Source organism: Sciurus vulgaris, assembly GCF_902686455.1.
Source record: "Sciurus vulgaris genome assembly, chromosome: 11".
Taxonomy (NCBI): Eukaryota; Metazoa; Chordata; class Mammalia; order Rodentia; family Sciuridae; genus Sciurus; species Sciurus vulgaris.
In genome coordinates this window covers 89,717,488-89,729,687 of record NC_136472.1, presented here as the reverse complement: position 1 = coordinate 89,729,687, position 12,200 = coordinate 89,717,488, and the positions used below count along the sequence as shown (strand labels likewise).

The following is a 12,200-nucleotide window of genomic DNA, read 5'->3' as shown; positions in this document are numbered from 1 at the left end:
AGGAAAAGCAGAGAAGGCAGTAACTAGGTTCCAGCAGGAGGACAAAGGGCAACCCATGTGAAAGAACTGACTCTTCTGGCCCAGGCCCTTTCCTTGGTCTTGTATGTGCCAAGCCCCCAGCACACTACTGAGAGTGTCAGCCAAGTCCAGTACCTGTGGCTAACCCCTGGTCAGCCTGAACCAAGGGTGCTGATGAGCTGCTTGTCTGTAGCATGAAATTCCACAAGTTGCGGGCTATGGGTGCAAAAAGGATGGCATGGCAGAGCAGGATATCTGATCTGAACTTGCTGCAAATTCACACCCATCATTTCATGGGTTTATTGCCCAACCAGTGTGCCTCAGATCCAGGCTAGAGAGAATCTGCCTGAGCAGGGTGCTGGGCATTAGCAACAGGTGGAGCTTGGCTCTGCAGCTCTTCAACATGGCTGCCTTTGGAAGCATCCTGAAAGCAGCGCCGTGGGTTCCAGAGAGCTGAAAGGATCCTCTTGTACTCCCTGCGGAAGTTCTGGTTCAGGAGCCCATAGACAATGGCATTCAGGCAGCTATTGAAATAAGCCAGGAAGTAGCTAGTGACAAAGAGTCCCTCTGGGACCTGGGGAGCCACTTCTTCAGGGTTGATGGCCACAGCGAGGCCGATGCAGTTAAGGGGGGCCCAGCAGATGGCAAAGATCACAAACACTGCAAACATGGTTAGAAAGCTCCGCATGTCACTGGGTCTCAAGCGCAGTTTGCTCTCTGACTTGGCCTTCCTACGGGCCTGAAGCACCAGCACCCAGATGCGCAGGTAACAGAAGGCCACCACAGCAATGGGGAGGAGGAAATGGATGACCACCACTGCTGTTGTGTACTGGGCGCTGGCCGTCTGGATGAAGGTGCAGGAGTAGATGCGTCGGTCATACCTCAGGGAGCCCACAAAAAAGTTTGGCACTAAGGCTACCAGGGTGAGGAGCCAGACAAGGACTACGTAGATTGGGGCATACCAGTGCCCGCAGAACCGGTGGTAGGCTATACTGTGGCAAATGTAGCAATAGCGGTTAATGGCAATGGCGGTGATGTTGAAGACGGAACCAATAACGCTCAGGCCCATCACAAAAGCACTGGCCTTGCAGTGCATCTCTCCCAGTGCCCAGCCATCATAGAAGATGGCCATCAGGATCAGCGGGTAAGGGTACAAGGCCACAGCCAGGTCAGCCAACGCCAGACTCACCAAGAACAAATTACCTGAAGCGGGAAACAGAGAGCAAGAGTCAGCAGAGACCCCAAGCTTTTTGTTTATAGAACATCCTATCCATCACTGAGTTACTTCCAGCATTGGGAAGGGACATGACACAGCATTTAGAAACAGTTGAGGATTCTAATTGCATCTGCGCTACTTAATAATTGGATGACTGAAGCAAGTTACTTAAGCTCTCAAAGTCTTACTGTTTTGTTTTGGTTTTGGTTTTTGTTTTGGTTCCCGGGATTGAACTCAGGAGCACTTGACCACTGAGCCACATCCCTGGCCCTGTTTTGTATTTATTTAGAGACAGGGTCTCACTTAGTTGTTTAGCACCTCACTTTTGCTGAGGATGGCTTTGAACTCTTGATTCTACTGACTCAGCCTCCCGAGCCACTGGGCATGCGCCACTGTTTCTGGCTACAGCCTTACCTTTATCATTTGCAAATTGGGGCTAATGATACCTATCTTGTAGTAAAACTTTGAGAATTAAATAATGATGCCCGGTGCTTGGGAACACAGTGGGTGTTCACAAATGACAGGCAAAGATGTACAGGGACTTGGTATCATTTAAGCTCCAACAAAGATTTTGGAGGAGGATCTAAAAGTCAGCAATGTGAATTCATCATCACTACCAGCCTCCCCTTCAAACCCATGCTTCCCTGCACATCTCTTGACAGTTTCCTTTTGCATTTTCTCTCCACAGGTTGATGGGCTACTTTCTAAGTGACTTGAAGTAGTTTATCTACATGTGAATTATATTTTGCAGCTGGAATAGAAGAAAGGTTTTGAGAGTGGAAACTATTCCCTGTGTGCCTTGTCCAGGACCCACACTCCCAGCCATATAGAATAGTGCAGAGCCCCTGTCCTGTGGGCTGAGGAAGGATGAGGGCTCCTGTTTTACAGTGTTGGGAGTTTCCTGAACTTCCTCTCTCCTCTGAATGGAGCATTCTGCAGCATCATCATTTTCAACTAGCCAGGAGAGCCTTAGGGAACCATACAGCCATTGATTAACAGGCTTCACACATACTTCGGGCCAGAGACCTAGGGAGGTGGCAGGGCTCACTTCAAATGAACAATCTCAGCACCTCAAGATTTGTTTTCTAAAATCTATACTAACTCATGAGTAAGGCATCAAGAACCCATAAGTTCTTCAACATGAAGTTCAGGGCATGAGCATCTCCATTTCTAATCCCATTTGTTTCATTTGTCAAGCACTGTGCTTTAGGAGCACCTACTATACGCTCAGAAGATAACAGACTCTCCCTATAGCAGGAACTATCAGCAACACAGTATGTGTGGGCAGTCTTTCAAATCTCCTGGCCTCTTGCCACAGGGTAATGTCAAAGTTACCAGCCTTTGGGTGGCTGAACACAGAGGGCAGGTGGAAGGGGCTCACAAGAGGAAAAATTCCTAATTTGGCAAGAACGCTGATGCTCCACTGCTTATGTTGGCCATAGAGTTTCTTGATCAACCCCACTCAGAATCAGTAGAAAAGAAATCTATTAGTGTCCTAGAAGTTCTCAGGACCTAAATACTTATTCACACATCCAGACCTAGGATATCCATCCCTGTCCTCACTCTACAAAGGCTGAAGTAACCACTACATAGGACCAGAAAGGCAGATGAAAAAAGTCCCGAAGGTTCTGCAATCAGAGAAGTCAGAACTGGAAGTTCACCTGATTCAGGCCTGCAGGAGAAGCAGACTTTATGCTTTCACTTATTTACCCACAAGGATAGGGAAGAAACTACCTCCAGTCTTTCCTTGTGCAGGCATACATTCTCACCCCATCTCAAAGAAGAGCCCATGTAACATGCTATCAGTGGGGCTGGAAACCTGGAAGACACACAGGCAGCCCTCTTTTTAAAATTATTTATTTATTTTTTAATTTTTTACAGACTGCATTTTGATTCATCATACACAAATGGGGTACATCATTTCATTTCTATGGTTGTGCATGATGTAGATTCATATCATTCGTGTAGTTGTACATGTACATAGGGTAATGATGTCTGTCTCATTCCACCATTTTTCATACCCCCTCCCTCTCATTTCCTTCTACATAATCTAAAGTTCCTCCATTCTTCTCTCAATCCCCACCATCCCCACTGGCCTTCTTGAAGTGTTTATTTTGGCCTCAGAGGACCTGGGTCAACCCCATTCAGAACCAAATGAAAAGATCTATTTAGTATCTTGGAAGTTCCCCCTCAAATCCTATCCTAGGTCCTGTGTCTGAACCTAGGATAGGGTTTGAGAGAGATGGGATGCAAGTGAATAGACAAGAAGCCATCTGGACAACTGGAGTGCCCCTGTCTCTGCAGACATTCCAGTGGAGGGGGGCTGGTGAAGGAGAATCCTGCTCAGGCTGAGTTCTGGATCCCTTCCTCTTCCACTATTAGAGGGATTTATTTTCTTCGTGGGTCAAAAATCCCTTGCTTTTCTTTAGCTGTTATTTCAAGTAAAGAAATGTGCATCTGCTTGGGGCGTGAAGGTCTGGTGCCTTTCCATTTAATTCTCAGCCTCATTGGCTGTCTCCAGTGCCCATGGTCTTGAACTCACCTCCTCAACCTGTCCTTGCTTCCCGGGGAGAGGAGAATTTCTTCTCAAATGTCTTAGCTTCAGCTACATCATGATCCTAACTATTTCTTGTCCCACAATTTTAAATGTCCCCTAAAACATTGAGGTGATGCTGAAAGTTAGAGCAATCTGAGATAATCTCAATTCTGCAATTTCCTGGTCACAGGAATTTGGGCAGGTTAGCTGAATTACAATGCTCCTGTTCAGTGCTCCTTCATCGGTTCTGGTCCTCTCTGTTTCTTTTGGACTCTTCTCCCCCATCCATGCACACTCAGTGAAGAAAATCACATCTTTCCAACACAGGAAGATTGGTCCCTGCAGGGTCTGCTGGATCCTGGATGAATGGCAAATAGGCTCTTGGCACTTGCAAGCACGTGCAGAGAAAGTCAAGAGCTGCTGGGAGCTGGTGCCAGCTCTGCCAGCTGTTTCCCTAGGAAAGCCAAGTCAAGCTCCGCAGTGTTAATGTGGCTCAGTTCTTAATAATGCCCTAGAGGCTGGCAAACAGCTTGTAAATAGTGAGAAGAACACATTCAACTCCACGTGGAAAGTGATTCAATTACTCTCCCCTATTATGCCGGCTGTTGTTAAAAAGCTGAAATCAAACAGTTCCTGCTGCAGATTCATCTGCCCAGTCATCTTACTGTCTTGTGGCTTTCTTGGCACCATTTCAAATTAGGTAAATACAATTCTTGTTTTGTCTCCCATCTGTAAGAAGCCAGGTCCTATCTGGATGAGACTCAAAAGAAGATCCGGTTCTCCATTCATTTCTTCCCTGGACAGGTGAGAAATCAATCAGCATGCACACAGCCCTGCTCATCACCCTGTGCACAGGCTTCTAGTGAATATTTATATCCCAGGTCGTGGTGTGACTCATTTCCATCTGCCTCCGTTAGACAAGATGTGCTAGTGGAAAGAGGTCTCTACATCAGGGTTGCTTGCAAACAGGGAATTCCCTTCCTGTATTCATATGTAAAGCTCATCCCTTCAACACAGGGCCACCACAATCCCCTGGCTGTTCTCTTCCCCTATCCTTCTTTCTGGAAATCTAGGTAACCCAGAAAGAGCTAGCTAGTGCTGAGCTATCTAGTCTTCATTGGATAAAAGAATTATGGAAGGCAGAGCTTCCCTTGCCCCTCTGCCTTGCCTCTTTTCCCTGTGCCCCTCCTCTGAGCTCAGAGAGGAGTTTGGAATAAATTGCCCCTGGTTATTAACCTAAATGGCAATGTAGAAATAGATATTCACTGAGTCATTTACTCAACAAGCATTGCTGAGTTATCTACTAGAGAGCAGCTCTGACTATTCCAGGAGCTTAGGGAAGCATGGTGAGGAAGATAGACACACTCTCTCCACTTAAAAAGCTCATGGTCTCATAGAAGAGGCAATTAGATAAATACAAGATGCAATTAGGAGAATGATAGGGAAGTCAACAAAGATCTATCATTGCTAAGAGGGTTACATTTCTTGTGGCTTGAGATCTTCTTCCATCTATTTAAATTTCATTTATGGAGTTTCATTTATGGAGTGCCTATCGCACTTGGGCAGGGAATAGTGATGGATGAAAGACATGTCCCTGCCATTGAGTTGCCACCAACACACAAAAAGAGCAGCTGTTCAGGTCAATGAGAGCTGGAAGGGAAGCCACAACAAGCTGGTAGGACGGGTGGAATTCCTCAGCCAGACTGGGGGGTTACAGTGGAAGGGAATGGGGCTTGTCAGGCAGAATAATTCAACAAGGGGCTGGACAAAGTCACCAAGGCCCTTGCAACAGGAATGATTTCAGTATGGCTGTTCACCTCAAGTAGGATCTTGTATGGTAAAAGTCATAAGCAATAATAATAATCTTCAAATGAATAATGAGATATTGTAATTCTATTCTGCAGATAGGCAATTCTGAAAAACTTGAACAAATAATTTGTTAAAAACTTGATTTCCTTACAAATACTGAAACAATGCATTTAAAGTAAACTTATAATTAGATTTTCAAATTCCTTAAGGGCAGAGATTGTTTTCTTCCAAAGTCACATTTATGAAAACTCTAGGGTGCCAGAATGGGTCAGAAGGGTTGACTTGACATTTTCTTTGCTTTAATATTAAAAAAAAAAAAAAGGATTGCAAGGAAACTAATAGTGAAATAAAATCTTTTATCCATCACTATTCCCATGTAAACACACAATATGACCTGTATTTCAACTACACAAAGGAAAAATATATTTAAGAGTGTAAGAAACATTTATTTTTTAAAAAGTGAGATGCTATTACAAAACATTTATAACCATAAAAAGAGATTACTTGAAAACTCTTATAAGTACCCTTTTATTACTTTAATTAAACTTAATAGTAAAACGGAAAAACAATTAGTGCAATACCTTAAGTCGATAATGTGCATTTACATATGTTGACTTAATTGCTTCTCATAAGAATCCTTTAAGGTCAATACTGTGATTCCATCTTACAGATAAAGGTGCAAACACCCAGATTATGTGAATTGCTCATGACTACAACAGAGAAAGATGGAGAAACAACAAGAAAAGAAAGAGGAAACCAGAAAAAATAAGTGTCAAGGGGGTATCTGCAAATAAGAACAGCATATTAACCATTGAACTTGGAGGTTAGGAGGCCAGCAGTGACATCAGCAAGGACAATGTGGAGGGATAACTTTTTACCCTATAGGCTGCTCTTCAAAGGAGAGAGAGAGAGAGAGAGGGGGGGGGGGGAGGGAGAGAGAGAGAGGGGGGGGAGGGAGAGAGAGAGAGAGAGAGAGAAGCACTTGGAAAGGGACATGTCTTTAATGGGGAATTGTGGAGCGTCGCCTTTTTTTCCCCTTTTCTTTGGCTCTCTTAAAGAAGAGAGATTTTGTAACTGATAGATAATAAGTACGTAGTAATGTTAGCTATGATTTATTATAGTTGTATATGTTATTATTAGTTTCAGTGAAAGAAGAAGAAAGTGGCCGATGTGTCAGAATAGAATCCCCATGAAATAAGACTAACGGGGATAGAGAGAGATGTTCTGACAAAGGTGCCATAAGGTGATTCCATCATCTTGTGAACATCACAGTGTGAACTTACACAAGCACAGATCGTGGGGCCTACTACACACCTAGGTTATTGTAGTGGTGGTGGATGAAGATGATGATGAAGGTATGACATTACCTACAGATTGTGAACTCTAAGATTTGCCTTCCTGACTCCTAATCTCTTACTTTATTAGCAACACATGTGTAAAATCATATGTCTTGTTACCCACATTCAGTACCTTCTCAGTTTTGCAGACAATCACGTCTAAACACAGAATTCAACGTTTTGGAAATAAAGGCAGTCAAACATGAAAGTCTTTATACCCCAGGGCTACTGAGAGTTTCTTGGGGGGAATTAAAGAGGATTAAGAGCTTTCCTCATTAGGCAGCTAAGGACATAATTATGGGATTTTAAAAAGTGCTCATTTTTTTGCTTGGCGAAGAGATAATAAGGTATTTACAGCCAAAATATGAAGTAGGGAAGCTCAGATGCTAGGGAGGGAGTCCAAGGGAGCCCAGTTTGGCCTTCAGCTGATAACAAGCATTCCAAATTTGGCTCACTCAGCAGGTCAGAAGACACCTGGCAGCAAGTGACATCTCAATGAATGTTTGGTGGTAGGAAAAAAGCAGAACAAGTTCCATCTTACTCTGGAACTTCCAGAGGGCAGGGATTGTGAGACTACTAAATATCTCCCTCCCCTCTGGGCCTTCTAAGTGCCTTTGTGCAGGGTCATCCCACTGATTCACATATGGCTCACTTCTCCTTGAGAATGAAAAGGGACCACAGAGCAAGCCCTGCTCTGACTGGGATGCTCAACACCAGCAGAGGCAGAACATCCTACCAGTAACCTTATAGGCAGGTTCTGGTTGAGATAAGAAAGGGTGCAGATCCTGCACACTGCTGGCTGCCCTGAGGAGGGGTGGCTTTGCTGTTGTGAATAGAGCAGACTCTGAATAAGGACCTGTGTGTTCAGCAAGCAAATGCTTCATATTGTCCTGGGCAAGCCCCATGTCAGCTACTATATATCTTTCTGCCTTAAAATTATTGAAATACCCTAGAAGTGCCAAAGTTTCTATTCACTAACAATACCTTCCAGGCAGCCCTTTACTACAGTGGCAGCTTAAAAGCCACAGTCCCTGACTGTTACCTAGGAATTTAAGGTCTCTGTGCCTATGGAGCCAGGAATAACGGATGCTATAGCACTTTCCTCTCTGCTAAAAGAGAGAAAAACCAGATGATACTGTAAGGACAGGGTTCTCTGAGCTTTCTGGTGTGGGGACTGTCTGGATAATGCAGGTGGTTGCAGGAAGTTCACATTTTATAGACAGCTTACAGTGGCTCAGAATAGACCAGCAAGGAAGCATGTTCCCTGAAAGGGATCATCAGGGTACAATATCAGAGAACTATGGAGCACCTGGAAGCCTGCTGAGCAACTCTAGTCACACAGGAGCAGTCAGAGAGCATGCCTTTGTGAAAAAGGCATCCATAGTTGGCTCTGGCGGGTAAAAGTGAGATGTTCTTGGGGCCCTCAGTGCTGCAAACAATTCACTCCCATGAAATTCCTACTGATTTTGTGCTGAGTCCCATACCTAAGACATATCCTACCTCATGAAGTAGCCTACCTCATGAAGAGTTGTAAAGCTTTCTGTCCCACTGCTTTGTATATCTCATCCATATTCAATTGGTATCAACAGAAGTGCCTTCATGTCCTACTGTGTGCCTGGCTCTGCGGACAGAAATGGAATAAAATCCCAGATTTCATTCAATCCAGTGGGGAAGAGAAACACACATGGTACAGAGAGGTGGGTACTGTGGAATTCTGAGGAGAGAGGCACTCACTACCCTATTCGTGGTATTGATAGAAGGCATTAACAACTGTATGGAGAAGAGGTCTGAAGAAGGACCAGATGTTGACCAGGCAGAAGAGGCTGGGGACCTTCTCAGTGCATCAGAGCATGAATTGCATAGGAAGTGGGAGTAGCCCCCTTTGGCATGAGTGAGTAAAGGGAGATGAAGCCCAGAGTTCAGCAGGTTAGGTCAGTCATGAATATTATGGGAGCAGTACTCTGGAGTTGACACTGTTCTGTAGGTGGAGATGGCAGGAGGACTGCGGGCAGAGCGTACTCAAGACAGTATCCTGAACCTGCCCTCACCATCGATTAATTTCTCCCTGTCTACCTTTCTTCAGTGGCATCTATGAAAAAGTCAACTCACCACACACAGCAATAAGCTGCAGAAGAAACTATCCCCAATATGAGGGACAAGGATCCGCCCCACAGAGGAACTGGGTTTCTAATAGTAAAGGATAAAGATGTCTCCTAAGAAGCGCAATGCAACCTTAATTTGGCCTGTGTATCTAGTTATTAGAAATATATGCGTTCTCAATGCCAGGTCCTAATTTCTTAGTATTGATGAATTGACATGCCAGACATAATTATGAAAAGATCTGAGTTAAGTTTTTTTTTTAAAGTAAATCTAAACACTTCAATAAGAGAAGGTCTAACAAAAAGTGGAAAAGGTGCTAACTATTCAAAATATTTTAAGAATGTTTTAAAATCTCACTCCACTAACATCATTTAGTTTAAGTCAATACTACAATGTTCATATAAAAACTTCTTAAGGACTGAGGTAGATGTAGCTCAGTAGCAGATGGGCTGGTCTAACATGTGCATGGCCCTGGATCTTACCTCTAGCACCTAAAACAAAATAAAACAAAACAAAAAATACTGGTTAAATTGGACGACTGCCGAAGTCACCAATAAAGCAGGAATGTGAATTACTTTTTTCTGGGGCCTGGTGTGTAGTTCAATTGTATAGCTCTTGACTAGCATGCATGAGTCCCTGGTTTTCATCCCCACAACTCACTCAGCAACACACACATATTTCTGGTGCTGGACAGCAGCAAACACATCAGGAGGTAGGAAGGACAGGATAGAGGATGTGCCAGCAATTTAACATGCTCATTCCCCTCTATGCTCTCAGACCAGTAAACTTTTTGTGAGGGGCTCCTAGAGCACAGAAGAGGCCAGCCTTCCCTGGGTAGTATGGAGGAGAGAGGATTCTTGTCTCACTCAGGCAAGAGGAAGCAGCAGCCTCTTCCCTCAACAACTTTTCTTATGGCAAGAAACCCAATTACTGAGCACTGAGCTACAATCAGTCAGGCCTTTTCTAAGCACTCAAAAATTAGGAAGGGAAAGGGTCAGGGTCAGAACCTGAAGGTCCATCCTTCCCAAAGGAGAAATGCCAAGAGCTGCCTTCCTCTTGCCTCCCTGTGCAGGAAATGAATGTTTGGGTTGCTGCAAAGAGACAATATGACTATGTTAACTATAGTTTTCTAACCACAGCCTGCTCTTTCCTAATATATGTTTTCCTTCAAAGACACAATAACATCTTTAAAAAGTTATTCCAGGTCAGAGTAGTCATCATGACTGAAACACCTGAGTTGTAGAGCTTAGCTCTCCCTAATAATGCTCAGTTTCCCTTATGGTGGCTAGAAGAGCACACTTTTATTTTTGGCCTGTTTTTCAGATGAAAATCCTCAAGCTGCAGATCCCTCCCCTGAGAAAAAAAATGTATAATTATTTATTTAAAACAGACTTTCTGAATTTTCTGGCACCTTAAAAGGGAATTTGAAACTTTAAATTGGTTTTCTGTTGCTTATTTTACACTATATTTGAGTTGCCCACTAGGGTCCAATAGGAAATTACAAAATTAACAAACTGGTGACTGAGCTTCTTCCCAGGCTGAAATGGTCAGCAAGCTCCAGTGACCTGTTATGTTCAGAGTTCAGATACTCCCTCCCTCTAGTTTAGTTCTCTGGAAGAGCTGAATAGGGGAAAATTGGAATGAGACTGGATTTAAAGGGGCAAATATTTTCAGGATTGCACCATAATTTAGCCAAATTGTTGTTTTTATTTCCACAGTTAATCCCATGAATTCCCTGTCTTTAGAAAAGACCATGTTATCTCAAAGCAATTTAGTTCAGTCCAAGCATTGCTTAACGATTTCTGCATTTACACACTCTTGTCTGGAATTGGATCTACAGATGACCTGGAGATGGAGTTTTGACACAAAGCAAACCAGAATGCTTCCATTAGTTCACTCATTCTTTTAGCAAGTCTTTTCTAAGCACCTACTACATGAAGTCATAGTGCTTGGCAGGGGCAGACAAGAGGTGTCAAAGTTCCTGAGATTTCTGTGGCCAAATGGGGGCACTATCTGGAAGGACACAGATTGGACCACTACAGGTAGCAATAATGTCCAACTGTGTGAGATCCCACAGTACCTCACCTTGCCAAAAGAGCCAGCAAAAAATCCAAAACCGCCTTTCCCCATTCACGCCGGCACTAATAAGCCAAGTGCTTCCCGGACAGCTCCTAGAAGCAGCTCCTTGAACCGCCACACGTCGGGGGAGCCAGAATTCGCCCTATCTTCGGAGTGCAGAACCAAACTTAAGGACTAGGTTTAGAGTGGGGGAAAAGGGGAGTGGGGAGCTGGGGATCTAGGATAGAGAAGGCAACGAATCAGATCGCGGGGTCAGACCAGACCAGAAGGCAGGAAAAGTTCCCGACCCCACCAGCAGCGAGTGACGCTCACCTGCGTTTCGGAGCTTGCGGTTCCGGAGCACTGAGAGGATGACCAGAAGGTTGCCCACCACGTCCACTGTGGTGGTGACAATGAGCACGGTGGATAGCGCAGGAGCTACCCAGGGAGGCCGGGGCGTCCGTGGGGGCAGAGCGCCATCTGTCCCGGACCAGTCCGGGCGTACTGCCAGCCCGCCAGCCTCGCAGCAGTTGGCAAAAGAGCCATTCTCCTGCATCGCTGACCCTCCCGCGCTTGGCGTCCACCGCGCTGTGCAAGATAGCCCAGGGCGCGCAGTGCTAAGCCAGGCGTTCCTGCCGCCCTCTTCCCTGCCCACCAAACACTCACAGGGGAAGAGGCCAGTGGGGGAGAACTAGAGGAGATAATTAAGCGTGGGCAGGGGGCGGAGAAAATATGGGAACAGTAGTAGCACTTGGGAGTGCGTCCCTCAGCGGCATGCAGGGGAACTGTAGGGACCTCACCAATAGCGCTGCTTGTAGGAGCTCAGCACATGCGTTGCTCACTGCAGGTGACCAGAGCCTGTCTGGCCTGTCCTTGAGAGTATGGTCACACGCGAGACTCCCATATTTCCTCCACAGTTTTGGGGACGCTGTGTCCAGGTAGGAACACCCAAGTTTTCCAACGGGAGAAGATGTTGGTGGTCGGGACCTGAAGATCCATTACTAGAAAGGCAAGGTGCCGGATTCCCCCCTCCCAGCCCAGCAAAGGAGGTTAGAGTGCTAACTAACCTCCAGGTAGCTGAAGAAAAAGGTGAACCTGCATTGTTACTTTGCAATTGTTCTGTATT

General features: G+C 45.0%; 1 protein-coding gene across 1 annotated transcript; it reads right to left on the bottom strand.

Annotated features, from left to right (window-relative positions):
* Positions 1-349: 349 nt before the first annotated feature.
* MTNR1B (melatonin receptor 1B) lies at positions 350-11,700 on the bottom strand (the record flags this gene model as incomplete). The annotated part of the gene is made up of 2 exons (XM_079105617.1): positions 11,408-11,700; positions 350-1,221 (listed from the first exon to the last, which is right to left on the bottom strand). Exons 1-2 carry the CDS (start codon positions 11,628-11,630, stop codon positions 350-352), a joined length of 1,095 nt encoding a protein of 364 aa, XP_078961743.1. The 5' UTR covers positions 11,631-11,700.
* Positions 11,701-12,200: the final 500 nt, after the last annotated feature.